At 34.7% G+C, this 12,710-nt stretch overlaps 1 protein-coding gene across 1 annotated transcript; it reads left to right on the plus strand.

The window, feature by feature from the left end:
* The first annotated feature begins 4,316 nt into the window (after window positions 1-4,316).
* Window positions 4,317-11,915, plus strand: LOC123537813 (uncharacterized). The gene is made up of 2 exons (XM_045321650.2): window positions 4,317-4,462; window positions 8,886-11,915. The coding sequence occupies exon 2, from the start codon at window positions 8,969-8,971 to the stop codon at window positions 9,953-9,955; it is 987 nt and encodes a 328-aa protein (XP_045177585.2). The 5' UTR covers window positions 4,317-4,462; window positions 8,886-8,968; the 3' UTR covers window positions 9,956-11,915.
* The last annotated feature ends 795 nt before the right edge of the window (window positions 11,916-12,710 follow it).

Consider the following 12,710-nt stretch of genomic DNA (forward strand, 5'->3'; position numbering starts at 1 on the left):
CATTATGACGTCAATTATTACGTCAAATAGCCGACAGACGTCCGATTCATTACAATACGGATAAATGAAGTTCAGCGTAGTTTTTATCATATTGTTTCATGAGCATGTTAGAATAAAAATAAACCAGGCCTTCACGTGATTTATTGTCTGATTTATCACAGTTCATCGCTATGACGTTCTATGTTTTTAAATAAAAACTCGGTAAGCTATTCAACAAATGTATACCCTTTTCCACCACGTTTAAAAGAAATTCATAGTCCTGTTAGATGCAGAGTTCCTCGCTCTTTTTTATTTTTATTTTTATTTCATAAGCACAGTAAAATTCTCTCACATTCCATGCTAATATTACACTAACAAAAGCCTAGGTTTCTGTATGCTGTATCATTCTGAAGAGTATTTTTACATTTTACGTCTGTTAGGCGTTCAAATGATGCAGATTTTTTTTTTTTGACGAATCGCAAAAAAGAAAAAATATCATTGTGCGGGTCAATATCCTCTATGGTGTTATATGTCACTTCAACACTTGTTTATGTTGATTAACCTGTTATGACAATTTCCGCGCGATCACCCCCCTCCCAACCACCGTATGTAATTTCGGCAAAAAAAATGAACCGCGCCATGAGAAAATGAGAAAACCAACATAGTGCGTTTGCGACCAGCATGGATCGAGACCAGCCTGGTCAGGATCCATGCTGTTCGCTAATAGTTTTCCTAATTGCAATAGGCTTTGAAAGCGAACAGCATGTATCCTGACCAGACTGCTCGGATGCGCAGGCTGGTCTTGATCCATGCCGGTCGCAAAGCCACTATGTTGGTTTTCTCATGGCGCGGCTCAAATAATTTTTCATAAAAACCGGAGAATGCCGAAGTTGCTCAAAGAGAGATACGTAAACAAACGGAAATTGGCGAGTGTCATTTCCGGTGCCGTGAAAAATGAGAATTTTGCTAAAGGTCAATGTCTTATACAGCGATATATGTCGACCTGTTTAAACGTTCTTTTTTTTTTAAATGATTAATAGAACATCATTATTAGAATTTTTGCTAGAGGGTCAATGTTTCTACGGCGGTAACTGACACTTGATTTAACCCTTATTGTGGTAGACGCGGACAAATGTGTATTATAATACTAGTTTTAAATGACAGCGATTTTATTTACTTTCAACTCCCTCTAATATGAAATTTAGAGTAAATTTTACTTATTGTAGCAATATTTCCCGAGAATGGTTAGAAAATCTTAAGTGAAAGCCCCGAGGACAGTTTCGTCAGATTTTAGTTTCCCCAGATAAATATCGATATTTATCTGGGGAAACTAAAATCTAAATGTGACGGAGTGCTAATAACAAAATTTTGCTGGTCTCATTCTGTTAATTAGATCATTTTATGATAATTGTTCTCGAACTGGTATAGATTGGATTTGGCAATACATTTGTAGACAACGTAAGACATTTTAGGTACATGGATTTATCTTTTATACTCTATCAAACTGATAAAATCATCATGACTAAAATGATGACGATGATGATTATGATGATGATGATGATAATGATGATGATAACGATGATGATAATGATGATGATAATGATGATAATACTAATAATAATAGCACCAACGTCCGCGATATATCTTGATTATCATAAACTTGTAAACTTACACAAGACAAAACTATATCATCCGCGCCTGAAACGTAATAAAACGTATTAACGTCTGATGGCCCTATCACGCTTCCGTAGAATCAACATTTATTATATGAAATTCATTTTGAAACTATTTCTGAAATGTCTAGGTTTGCAGCTCTCAAATAGCTAACATCCGAGGCATATACTGACACTTTCAGACAACATCAAAAAGGACCATTAAACGATCTGACGAAGTTCCCTATACCGTTGCTCCGTTACGGACCCCTGTGGGAATTGTGTTTATTCCGAGTATCTTTTCGTAGATGAAAAGCTGACATGTCGTGCAAAAGGCCAGATATTTTCAAAGCTAAAAACTGATTCCCATTAGCAAAAAAAGTCCACGTGCAGACATTTAGACGGGGTGGCCCCTGCGCGTGACTTCTGACTATAGACCAATGCAAATGCGACTTTCGTTTTTCAAGTTTAGCCTGTTTACTTTCATTTTCTTTACTTCCGGAAAAAGCTGAAGGTCGTCTGGCGTCACTTTCTGTTCTAAGGCTATGAATGTATTCGTACAGACCAATCATACAAGGGAATGAACTATTGCCATGCAATACAAAGTCCCCTACAGGATTGGGACTACTTATTTTCACTGCATAAGAAATCTACCAATGATGTGCATGTATATACAATATTGTGCTTTATTATGTATCAACGAATATTCTGTATTAAATTCACAAAATAGAAGTCTCGGTGTTTAACCCCCAACGGATATGAAATACAACAATTCAGATCAAGGTACTGTCATAATAACCGGCCTATTAAAGTTTCATTATATTATAAAGCACCATGTTTAAATTTAAAATCGCAATATATAAATAAACAGTTGTTAACTGGTTTTTGTTTTGGTAGAAAAAGTAAAATTTGATTTTAAATTAGGGAGAAAAGTAAGATAAAGGGTATTACGAAGTACTTTAACGTATTGACAAAGATCGGATGCACCTTGACATAGATATAGTACTAGAGATCAATCAACGACACAAATGATAATCTAATATAGCCACTAGACTGATAATAAAGAATTTCTCTTAATAAAATTTTTAATTTTGTATTAATTCTTGTATTTTATGTAATGGTAACAAATGCCTATTGTCTATTTTATAGATTTTCGCTGAGAAATGATATATTGTAATATTACCATTGGACATAGGGTAAAGAGACTGGCTACATTCACAATTTTAAAAATTAAAATTAAAATATATATATATATGAGCCGCGCCGTGAGAAAACCCACATAATGCGTTTGCGACCAGCATGGATCCAGACCAGCCTGCGCATCCGCGCAGTCTGGTCAGGATCCAAACTGTTCGCTTTCAAAGACTGTTGCTATTAGAGAAACCGTTAGCACTCAGCATGGGTCCTGACCAGACTGCGCGGACGCAAAAGCACTATGTTGGTTTTCTTGTGGTTCGGCTCATTTATCAATGACTTGATATGTAGGACTTTCTGCAAGAGCGGCTACATGGAGTTTCAACATGCCTCAAAATGATTCGATCAAGACTTAAATAATATACTCGGTCCTCAATGTTATATATAAGCAACCGGTGTTAGTTTTTAATTGTTTTTCATTAGATGAAAGTTTAAACTACCTCTACATCACATTATTGAGACGACCAATGACGAAGTATATATATACAGGACAATGACCCTGCTGTACTATGAACCACAGGTACTCGACTGCGTTTATAGTAATTTTATGTGACATGTTCTTATCTATGACCTGGTCATTTTCAATGACTGTAGTTGATCAAATAATAACAAAAGTAAACACATAGTTAGTGTGGGAGTGTATCACTGTGACCATTCAGTAAATAAATCTGAAAATGTCCGTCGTTTTTAGAAGTAAAGTCTGATAAAATCAATATTCATTCAATTCTAATTTAAAAAAATAAACCAGGTCACAGTGATACAGTTATTATATATTACAATGAATAAAGTAAATATAGTACAATATGATATGATATGATATGATCATTATACAAATATTGGTACTGCTTATGTTAATTTTTCCTGAATAGAATATATATATATATAACCTGATCTCGTTAAAAAAATGCTCAACGGGCTAGACCAGACTAACAGACTCGAACAGGGCCTAAAGCATAAGATGCTGTATGTTTATATTGCTGGTTTTAATCTGGAATAAGATGCTTAAATGGATTTGCACGAGAGTAAAAGTAACACGTTTGTTAATTTGATAATTTACTACAGCGTTTTCTTGAAACTAAAGCTATAAAATTATAAACTATAACCACTTTTGTCAAGGTCCTAGATCTATAAAGGGGAAAATATGGCCCTGATTAGTATAAATTTAAATAAGTGGCTGATGCAGAGTTTTGTATAAGATAAAAATGCAATAGATCCACCTGAGAAGTATAAAATTGTTTCCTTACTGATTTAATTACAAAGTATTCACATGCTTCGCATACGAAAACTTCTGTAATTCATATTTATGCGGGCTGTAATTGTTATTTTTTATTTCAGGCAATAGTTTAAATTACGCGCCAAATTATTCGCCTCTACCCGCCATTGACTAGTACCTCCGCTTGTGTGCGTAGTATTGGTTTAAACGCACAGTGAAACGGGACACAGTAATTAGGACAGTGGAAGAATTCAATGGAAAATCCCCAGCCTGTGTTACAAACATGGATCTATTTTTAGAATCAATAGTAAAGTAGTGTAGTCAATGAACAGAAAATTCCCACAACGAGGAATTTGATTTTGACGGACACAGTTGCATGTTATAGCAAATATTTCATATTTTTAAAGGATATTTTGGAAAAATTGTAAGTTATTTATGTTTTTCTTGTAGATATTTGTAATGAGCTTGCAATCAGCCTTGGTTTACTACGTTTAACAACGCGATATCTCAGATTTATTTATTTATCTTTTTTTTCCACGGTATGTCATATGTATGTATTTCAAACTACAGGTATTTATTATCTAGTAAGGTCAATGTACTTTTACAAACAATGCTTAATTTCGTCACCTCAGACAGCGCAAAAAGAGGTTAAATTCTTTCTGTTGTCAGTAGGCCTACAGTTAATCTTTGGTTTATAAAGGTCACCAAAAGCTCTTTTTTTTAGATAGCTATGTAACTTGTAAGGAAAATGATAACTGCATTAAGACAAGCATACCCTGCACATCTTGACTAAAGATTGATAAATTACTGATGTACAGAACCGCATTATTACATGTTATTTTCATTAGAACAGAGCAGAAATTTATTTATTTTTGTAGATTATTGTCATTAAAGTACATTGTATTCTCATAAATGCAATTCATTTATATATAAATATAAATACTTCTGAAAACATTTAAAAATTAATTATGGATGTAATGAGAGTGTGTACTCAATATTATTCTGGGGGAAAATTAAAGGTTCGTCTTAACATGCAACATGCAGGTCATTGTGCTTAAAAGCGCAACGATGATTATTTAACTATTGTACTACAGGCGTATTTATTAATGAACTTTTGCCAAAATACTTATGCTAATTGTCTCGAGTGTGTAACTACGCGTGTTTACCTGCTGAGAGATGAATGAAACATGTTTTTTTTCGCCCGCATGTTTCACCGAATATTCTTCTAAACTGTGTCCTTCTGTCAACTCTTCTATCTATCTATAAATACTGCATGACACCCTTGCGAGTATTTTATGCAGGTGCGCGTCAGTGCATAAGAGTTTAAAAGCAGGAATGTACAGGAGAAATAAAGTAATACATAAAGTATTTGTGAGAATTTGAAACAAAGCTGATAGTGCTAATAAAAAGGCGAAATGTACAGTAAAAGGATTAAAAACAGCCTGGTCACTCAGAAGTCCTGGCCCAGTTTGGTTACCCCTTGCCTAAACTGGTCCAGGGTAGGTGCCTGAGCAATGTCAGCTCTTTTCACGAGTGTTACATGCAAGTAAAGAGCACCCCCTGAGTAATGGTAATGAAAACAAATTTGCAATGTGAGACATCAATGAAAGCATTATCTAGTCTGACAGTTGTTAAAATGTTTAGTAGTGGGTGCGAAAACTAAAACGTAAAAACATCGAACCCCTAACCTAATATTAAATCAGCTTGGACTGGCCAAGATCCGTTAAAGTTGCAGTTTTACAAGGAACTTGGTTCCAAAGAATCATACCATGTGAGAAAAAACACCCGAATACTTTGACTCTAGCTGGCACCTATTTCGGTGACCTTGACCATACTGCCAATATTTAGAAAATTTGCGGGGGCGGGGGAGATAAAACTGTCCCGGATTATTTGTTTCGTTTGTTTTGAAGTATCTAATAGATAGTTTAGTTTTTTAAATGATAAAGTCTTTAAAGAATACACTCTTGCCACATATTCCAAAAAGTAAAAAAACTGTACGAAGTTTTCAAGTTATGTCTGTACTTTTAAATACGCAAAAAAAACCCCAACTTTTTCTGTTCAGACAAGTTTTTAAGATCAGCCCACTAAATTGTATGATTTGTTCACGGTATTTTCAAAGAGTTACGGAAATACCCGACAAGTTGTGCATGTTATTGAACTGGTGGCGTCTTGTGACTGTGACCTTATTTTCTAAAAGTAAACACTATGGCGCATCCATGTAACACAGAATGTCGGCCAGCCGATATCACTGCTCTTCAAAAAACACCATTATTTAAACTTAATTAAACACGTACAGCTCTCTTTTTTCATAAGAAGCGATGTATACATACGATATCGGTTTTTGTAAACATTTATGTATGGAATTTTACCAGTAAGTTAATATATAATTCAAAACGGAAGTTAAGTCAGCTTTTCGCCCTTTGTTTACATTTTAACTTAAAGTTGCGTTTGGTCTGGCACCATTTTCAACCGCATTTCAGATATTTTAAAACCGAGTTGGTATTCACGTGTATAATTACTACAAAAATCCTTTTATTTTTAGTCTCTGTAGAATTATACAAAAGCTGGAAAAGTCATTCATTAACTTATGATGAATTACGAAATAACATATGAGCCGCGCCACGGGAAAACCAACATAGTGGGTGTGCGACCAGCATGGATCCAGACCAGCCTGCGCATCCGCGCAGTCTGGTCAGGCTCCATGCTGTTCGCTTTTAAAGCCTATTGGAATTGGAGAAAAGAGAAAAGAATGACGAACACTTCAATAGGATAATAAATATTGTGTGTTCATTCTAATAAAAATAATGTTAGTTCAAACTTTTTTTCCTTCTTTGTTTCTATTGGAAAATATCAACCAGATAAAAATCGATATCGCCCAGCCAGGTGATTTCAAGGGGGATAATTTTACCGATAAGGCGGCAAATTTTACCGAATTGTTGAACGCAATTCGATTTCGGCGTGGTAAGGTTTTGAACTGTGTAGTTAGATTAGGACGTGATGCGCCAAATCAAATGAGCAATTAGTCTGGCTACCGACTAGATAATTTTTTTTAAATTTTGTTAATCATTTCCTTCTCATATAATCTGACCGGTCTTTCTTGGCGTTTTGAGAAGAAAAGGGACATAATTATACAAAATTGGTATAGCGTTAGGAGTTATCTCCTGTGAACACAGACTACAATATACCGTAAGGGCGAGTAATAGTGTGCAGTTGCTTGCAACACAGTTAGGTTTCAACGCATTTCGATTTCGGCGTGGTTAGGTTTCAGCGCAGTTAGATTTGGACGTGATATGGCTAACCAAACGAGCATTGTAGCATTCCGAAGCTATTTCGGATATTTTCAAAATTATGTCAGGTCTTTGATACAACATGGGCAGAAGGGAACATTGTTGGAACAGCAAAGATAAGAAAATAAATGAATAATAATATTATATAGGTGGGAGCCGAACTAGTGTACCAATTAATTGACTAAGTGCTAACATAGTTATGTTTACGCCAACATATATTACATATATTATTATGTTAATATTGCGTGTCTAACCTATAAACGGAACAATGAGTGAAGCATGTTTATTTACATATGTGTATGTATACAACAGAGTAGTCCATATAGATATCTTACAGCAAACAACTTGTTGTGCGAATGATCTACAATAAATTATGCAAGTCGGTTAATTTATTTACCACGGATATAGGATACAAAACCTGTAATAACTAAAGTTCGGCGAAAGTCTAAGGAATTTGCAAGGTTATAATGACTTTGTTTTGCTGTTTGTCAAACATTTCTGCGTCTTTGTACTTATATTCAATTATAAAAATAATCAACATTTCAGAAAATTGATATAAAATAAAACATTCATTTGAAAAAATTTTTGGCTTTAATAATTTGTTGAATTTCCGAAGAAACAGCAGAGACAGTTATTCAACTACCAAAGAGTTGTATAAACCTATAGGCTCAATATAAACATTTTGAAGACGACTTTTTGTGTAACTGAGTTTGGTCTGCAAAATGAAGTGCATGGCAAAACTTGAATTACCCGTATGGACGACTCACTCTGACGAAAATTAAGTGTCTTGTAGCTAGATGCTAATGCAATGAAAATAGACCCTCCAATTTCAGAAACTTCCTTTAATTAACCCTTACCTTGCTAAATTTCTACAACGAACTTGTCCATCTTTCAGTTTGAACTGAACAATTAATTGTTAAAATGGATGCTTACTAAAACCATACTGACCGAATGGCGAACAGTGCAGATTTTGATCAGACTGCACTGATCGCAAAGGCAGAATCAGTCGTGCCCAGCATGATAAGAGTTAAGGCAAGTTTAAAGCATGTTCCAGTGCATGCGACCCTTTTCCAATTGGTGTATAGTGAGGAATCGAACGCGTTTCTCTTTGATCTTCGCTTGAGCAACGTGCTTCGTTCCACCTCTCTGTTAGCATGCGAAATTTATACGCTGTATTGCTTGCACTTAGTGTATAAACAAGATATTGAATTCTTACTGCACGACATGAAAGGTTTAATGGAATATTACCAGTGTCGAATGGCAAATTTTTATACATTAATGTTTCACATTAATATTTATAACTTGTTTATATTTTCTACGGGAAGATCGATTAATACTACAAACATAAATATAGTACACTTGCAGCGAATATAAAACGGTGTTCACAGGCAATAACTTTATTTTATGAGGGGAATGGGGCCCATATTCGGCCCCAAAAATGGCCGAGTGTCCTGACTGGTAAAAAAATGTAAGAACTGCAACCTTTTTTCTTGATGAATTCGTATTAAATTCTCTGAATTAAGTTTGATTCATAAACGATGCGTTTTCATATCTTTTCAGGCGAAACTTAGCGAGGTCAACGGCATCATTGACGAAGCAGACGACTCCAACGGTTCCATACATACACAGAGAGGGAGGAAAACATGGCAGAATTTGATTCTCTGAGTTTCGCTCTGTTAATCCCGTTTGCAATTTGTTTTGTTTTAGTATTTATCGTTTGTTGCTTTGCTGACGAAATTAAAGACATATGCCGGATGCCGAATCCTTTACCAAGCAGTTACTTAGCTGTAGAGCGCGCTCGCCCCAACCGACGCAGCAGCAGACGACAAATCCGTCAAGGTCGTCCTCAAAATGAAGAAGTTAGAAACCTTATTCTAAGCGAGGAAGGTAGAAGTCGGAATGTATCCGAAAGCTCTGCTGATTATAATCAAGTCACTAGCTTGTTAGCAAGTTCAAACTTCAGCATTGTTAGGCAACCAGGTGCAAGTTTACATCAGAACGTGATGATGTTACCACAGACGACAATTCCAGCCAGAAGTCAGACGACACTTCAAACCGGAAGTCAGACTGTACTTCAAACAGGAAGTCAGAGATTTAGAATTCCTAGCACAAACTGTATCGTTTCTCGCCCTGAAGTGCACGGAAGCGTAGCACAACCAGGAACGCAACGGATCATTATACAACCACTAGGCCAGTTTGCGGCTCAAAACACTAGCAGAAATAATAGCAAAAACTTCAGCAGAAACTTAGCCATTCATGCCAGCACATCGAGTAAAGACATTGGTTCGTGTTTAAAACGCGATTCAAATTCACGTGAGTGTGAGTCAAATACAAACAAAAGCCAAAGAGCGGACTTAAATAGAAATGGTTCAGCACCACAGCTGTTAAACAATTATCTCATTAATGGATCAACGAATACGCCAAATGCGTTGAATTCGCATACATCAAACACTGTGAGTTCGCATACGTCAAACAGTTTGAGTTCGCATACGTCAAACACTTTGAGTTCAGATGCGTCAGACACGTTGAGTTCTCATACTACGTCAAACACTTTAAGTTCAGATGCATCAAACGCGTTGAGTTTTTCAAAACAAGAAACAAAAAGCAGTCAAAGTGATCAGTCAAGATGATGCAACTGCTAAAACTTGATTTATTGTGCGTTATTTAAAATGCCAGTTGAAGGAGTCTCAGTGAAAATGCGTTAAAAGGACAACCTTTCTGGATTGCAGGTCATGACATCTTGGTCATGCCAAGTGTTCTACGTTGTTGAGAGTATTTAAGACACTGCAGTTACACCCAAAAACGTTTGAAACAAAAAGTTTTGTTTACAAGTACAGTAAGTCTGTCATGAAGATACAATTCAATCGTACAGTTTGTTAGGCATAACTATAAAGAACAGACATTTTCAAGAGTTTATGATAACTGTTGCAATCAGTATGCAGCTTTTCATTTGTATGTTTTGGATTTTTTCTATGAAGAACATTAAATATAGCTGTACTGGCATGTTAGATCCAGATATAGGCCTTACTTTTGACTCAAAAATGCCAAAAAGATTGTTTTTACGGCACAGATTTATAAAGATCAGCTTCAGTGTCATGAATTGATAATAATACTGCAGTGGATTGATTAAGAATAATCATTTGTTCCTATATTTTACAAAGAAAATAAAACGGAGCGGCCAACCCACGCGAGTTTTGGATACCGTACATGGGAGAAAATGTCCCGATTCAGGAGCGTCGAATACAGTAAAATGAGTGTTTTATCCGCATAAAACGTCTGCAGTGAGTTCTAAACGGCAACTGCATAAGTGTGTATGTTATCTACACAGTTCAGGAAAAGCAGGTGGCTAAAATGTTTGAGAACAGTTCTAAGAACAGATGACAGACAGTGTGGAAGAAAACACTCATTTTGCTGTCTTCGACGTACTTTATTTTATTAAAATTCGTCAAGTAACAGAAGTACAGGCAAAATGTTACCGAACTCTAGGCTTTTCTCCGTGTGTACGGTATCAATATTTCACGTGGGTTGACCTCCCTGGAAAAAACACTGGTATACTAAATATGCTAAACGATGAACAAAGATAACTCGGATCTGCCAGTGCTAGAGATTCCATTTGAATTTTTGTAGATCATCTTATTATAATGAAAATATTTTTTTCTAATTATGTTGCTTGTATATTGTCATAAAATTGTGTAATATTAGCATATTGTTGTGATATATGTATATTATCAAATATTTATTACAGTGACAAATCATTTAATTGCTTTTGTAGACATTCACATCTTTTCTTTGTTCTATAAAAAAGTGTTTCGATACGGTAATTGGACAGGGTACATGTACAATTTCATTTGGTACTTTATTTTTTTATTAATGGTACAACAAAAACAAAATGATTCAATCAGAATTTTATTTTGAATTTTAACACAAAATTTTCACATGTAGGCCTGCACATAATGGTATTTCAGTCTAATACAAATGTCCTAAATCTATTACATATTTTATATTTTCCTTAAACAATGTAGATTCTGTACGATTTCAGTGCTTAATATGTTTTATTATTTATACTATCATGCCACAAGTAAAAACGTTAGCTTTGGAATAATTAATTATCTGAAAATATTTTTATTTATTTTTTGTTTAAATTTAAGGAGAAAGGCAGCTATATATTATTATTTTCCCCATTTGCCTAACATCTATACAAAGAGCATGACGTCACAACTTTCGTCATATATTTCATTATTAATGATGTCAGTGTGAACCCCTTGAGTATTTATATTCATGTAAAATGTATTATTCAGAGCTAATTTATTATTTCATTCATTTAAATAAAACAATATTACCCTAACCGTTGAAATTTTAGTGTAGAGGTAAATTGCATTTTAACTACAAAGTACTATTTATGCATATATGATATGAAATCCTAACAGTTCTGTCATGTAGATAAATGTATGTGTACTTTCCATCCTGTTTAAAAGCAAGCCTGTTCTATCCACATACAGAGAAGAAGAAAAAATAAATGTAACAAGGCTAGCTCTCACACAATAGTTTGTTTTATGTTATATTTATCTGTGATATAAAATTGGAAAGAAGTTTGTAGATTCTTTTTTATATTTCTGTCTTCTATGAGTCGTTAAGATCAAATTGTTGTACATAATGATATTACATGCATAATCAATTTTATAGCAAAGTTTAATAACTTGTCATCCCGATCTAAGTTTTTAATATATTTTGTCCTGTATCTGCTTCCGGAATAAAAGAGGATCTTCCGGTCTGTCCCTCTTTTTTGCCGCTATACGGAGTTTTTACCGGTGAAAATCACAGCAAAAATTGAAGAAATCGCAGACCACAGCAACAGAAAATCAAAATTTGTTCGTACGTACGAACAAAATTCCAAATAAAATTTACAAATTCTTGTTCATTTCTCACATTTTTAAATGCAATTTGGAATTTTGTTCGTACGTACGAACAAATCCTGGCTGTTCATATGTATGAACAATAATCCATATTCCGTATTATTTTTCAGTTCTGACATGCTGTTCAAACAGCTCAGATTTGTTCGTACGTCCGAACAAAATTCCAAATAGCTTTAAAATTTCTTTTCATTTCTCACTATCATTTGTTCATACGTTATGAACAGCCTGGATTTGTTCGTACGTACGAACAAATGAGAGAACCAAAAAAGAATTTATTCTTAAAAAAATGCAATTTGGAATTTTGTTCGTACGTACGAACAAATCCTGTCCATATTTTTTTCAATTCTGATATTCTGTTCAAACAGCCCAGATTTGTTCGGACGTACGAACAAAATTCCAAACTGCTTTAAAAATTCTTTTTCATTTCTCACTATCATTTGTTCGTACGTAAGAACAGTCTGGATTTGTTCGT

This window comes from Mercenaria mercenaria, chromosome 18, assembly GCF_021730395.1.
Source record: "Mercenaria mercenaria strain notata chromosome 18, MADL_Memer_1, whole genome shotgun sequence".
Taxonomy (NCBI): domain Eukaryota; kingdom Metazoa; phylum Mollusca; class Bivalvia; order Venerida; family Veneridae; genus Mercenaria; species Mercenaria mercenaria.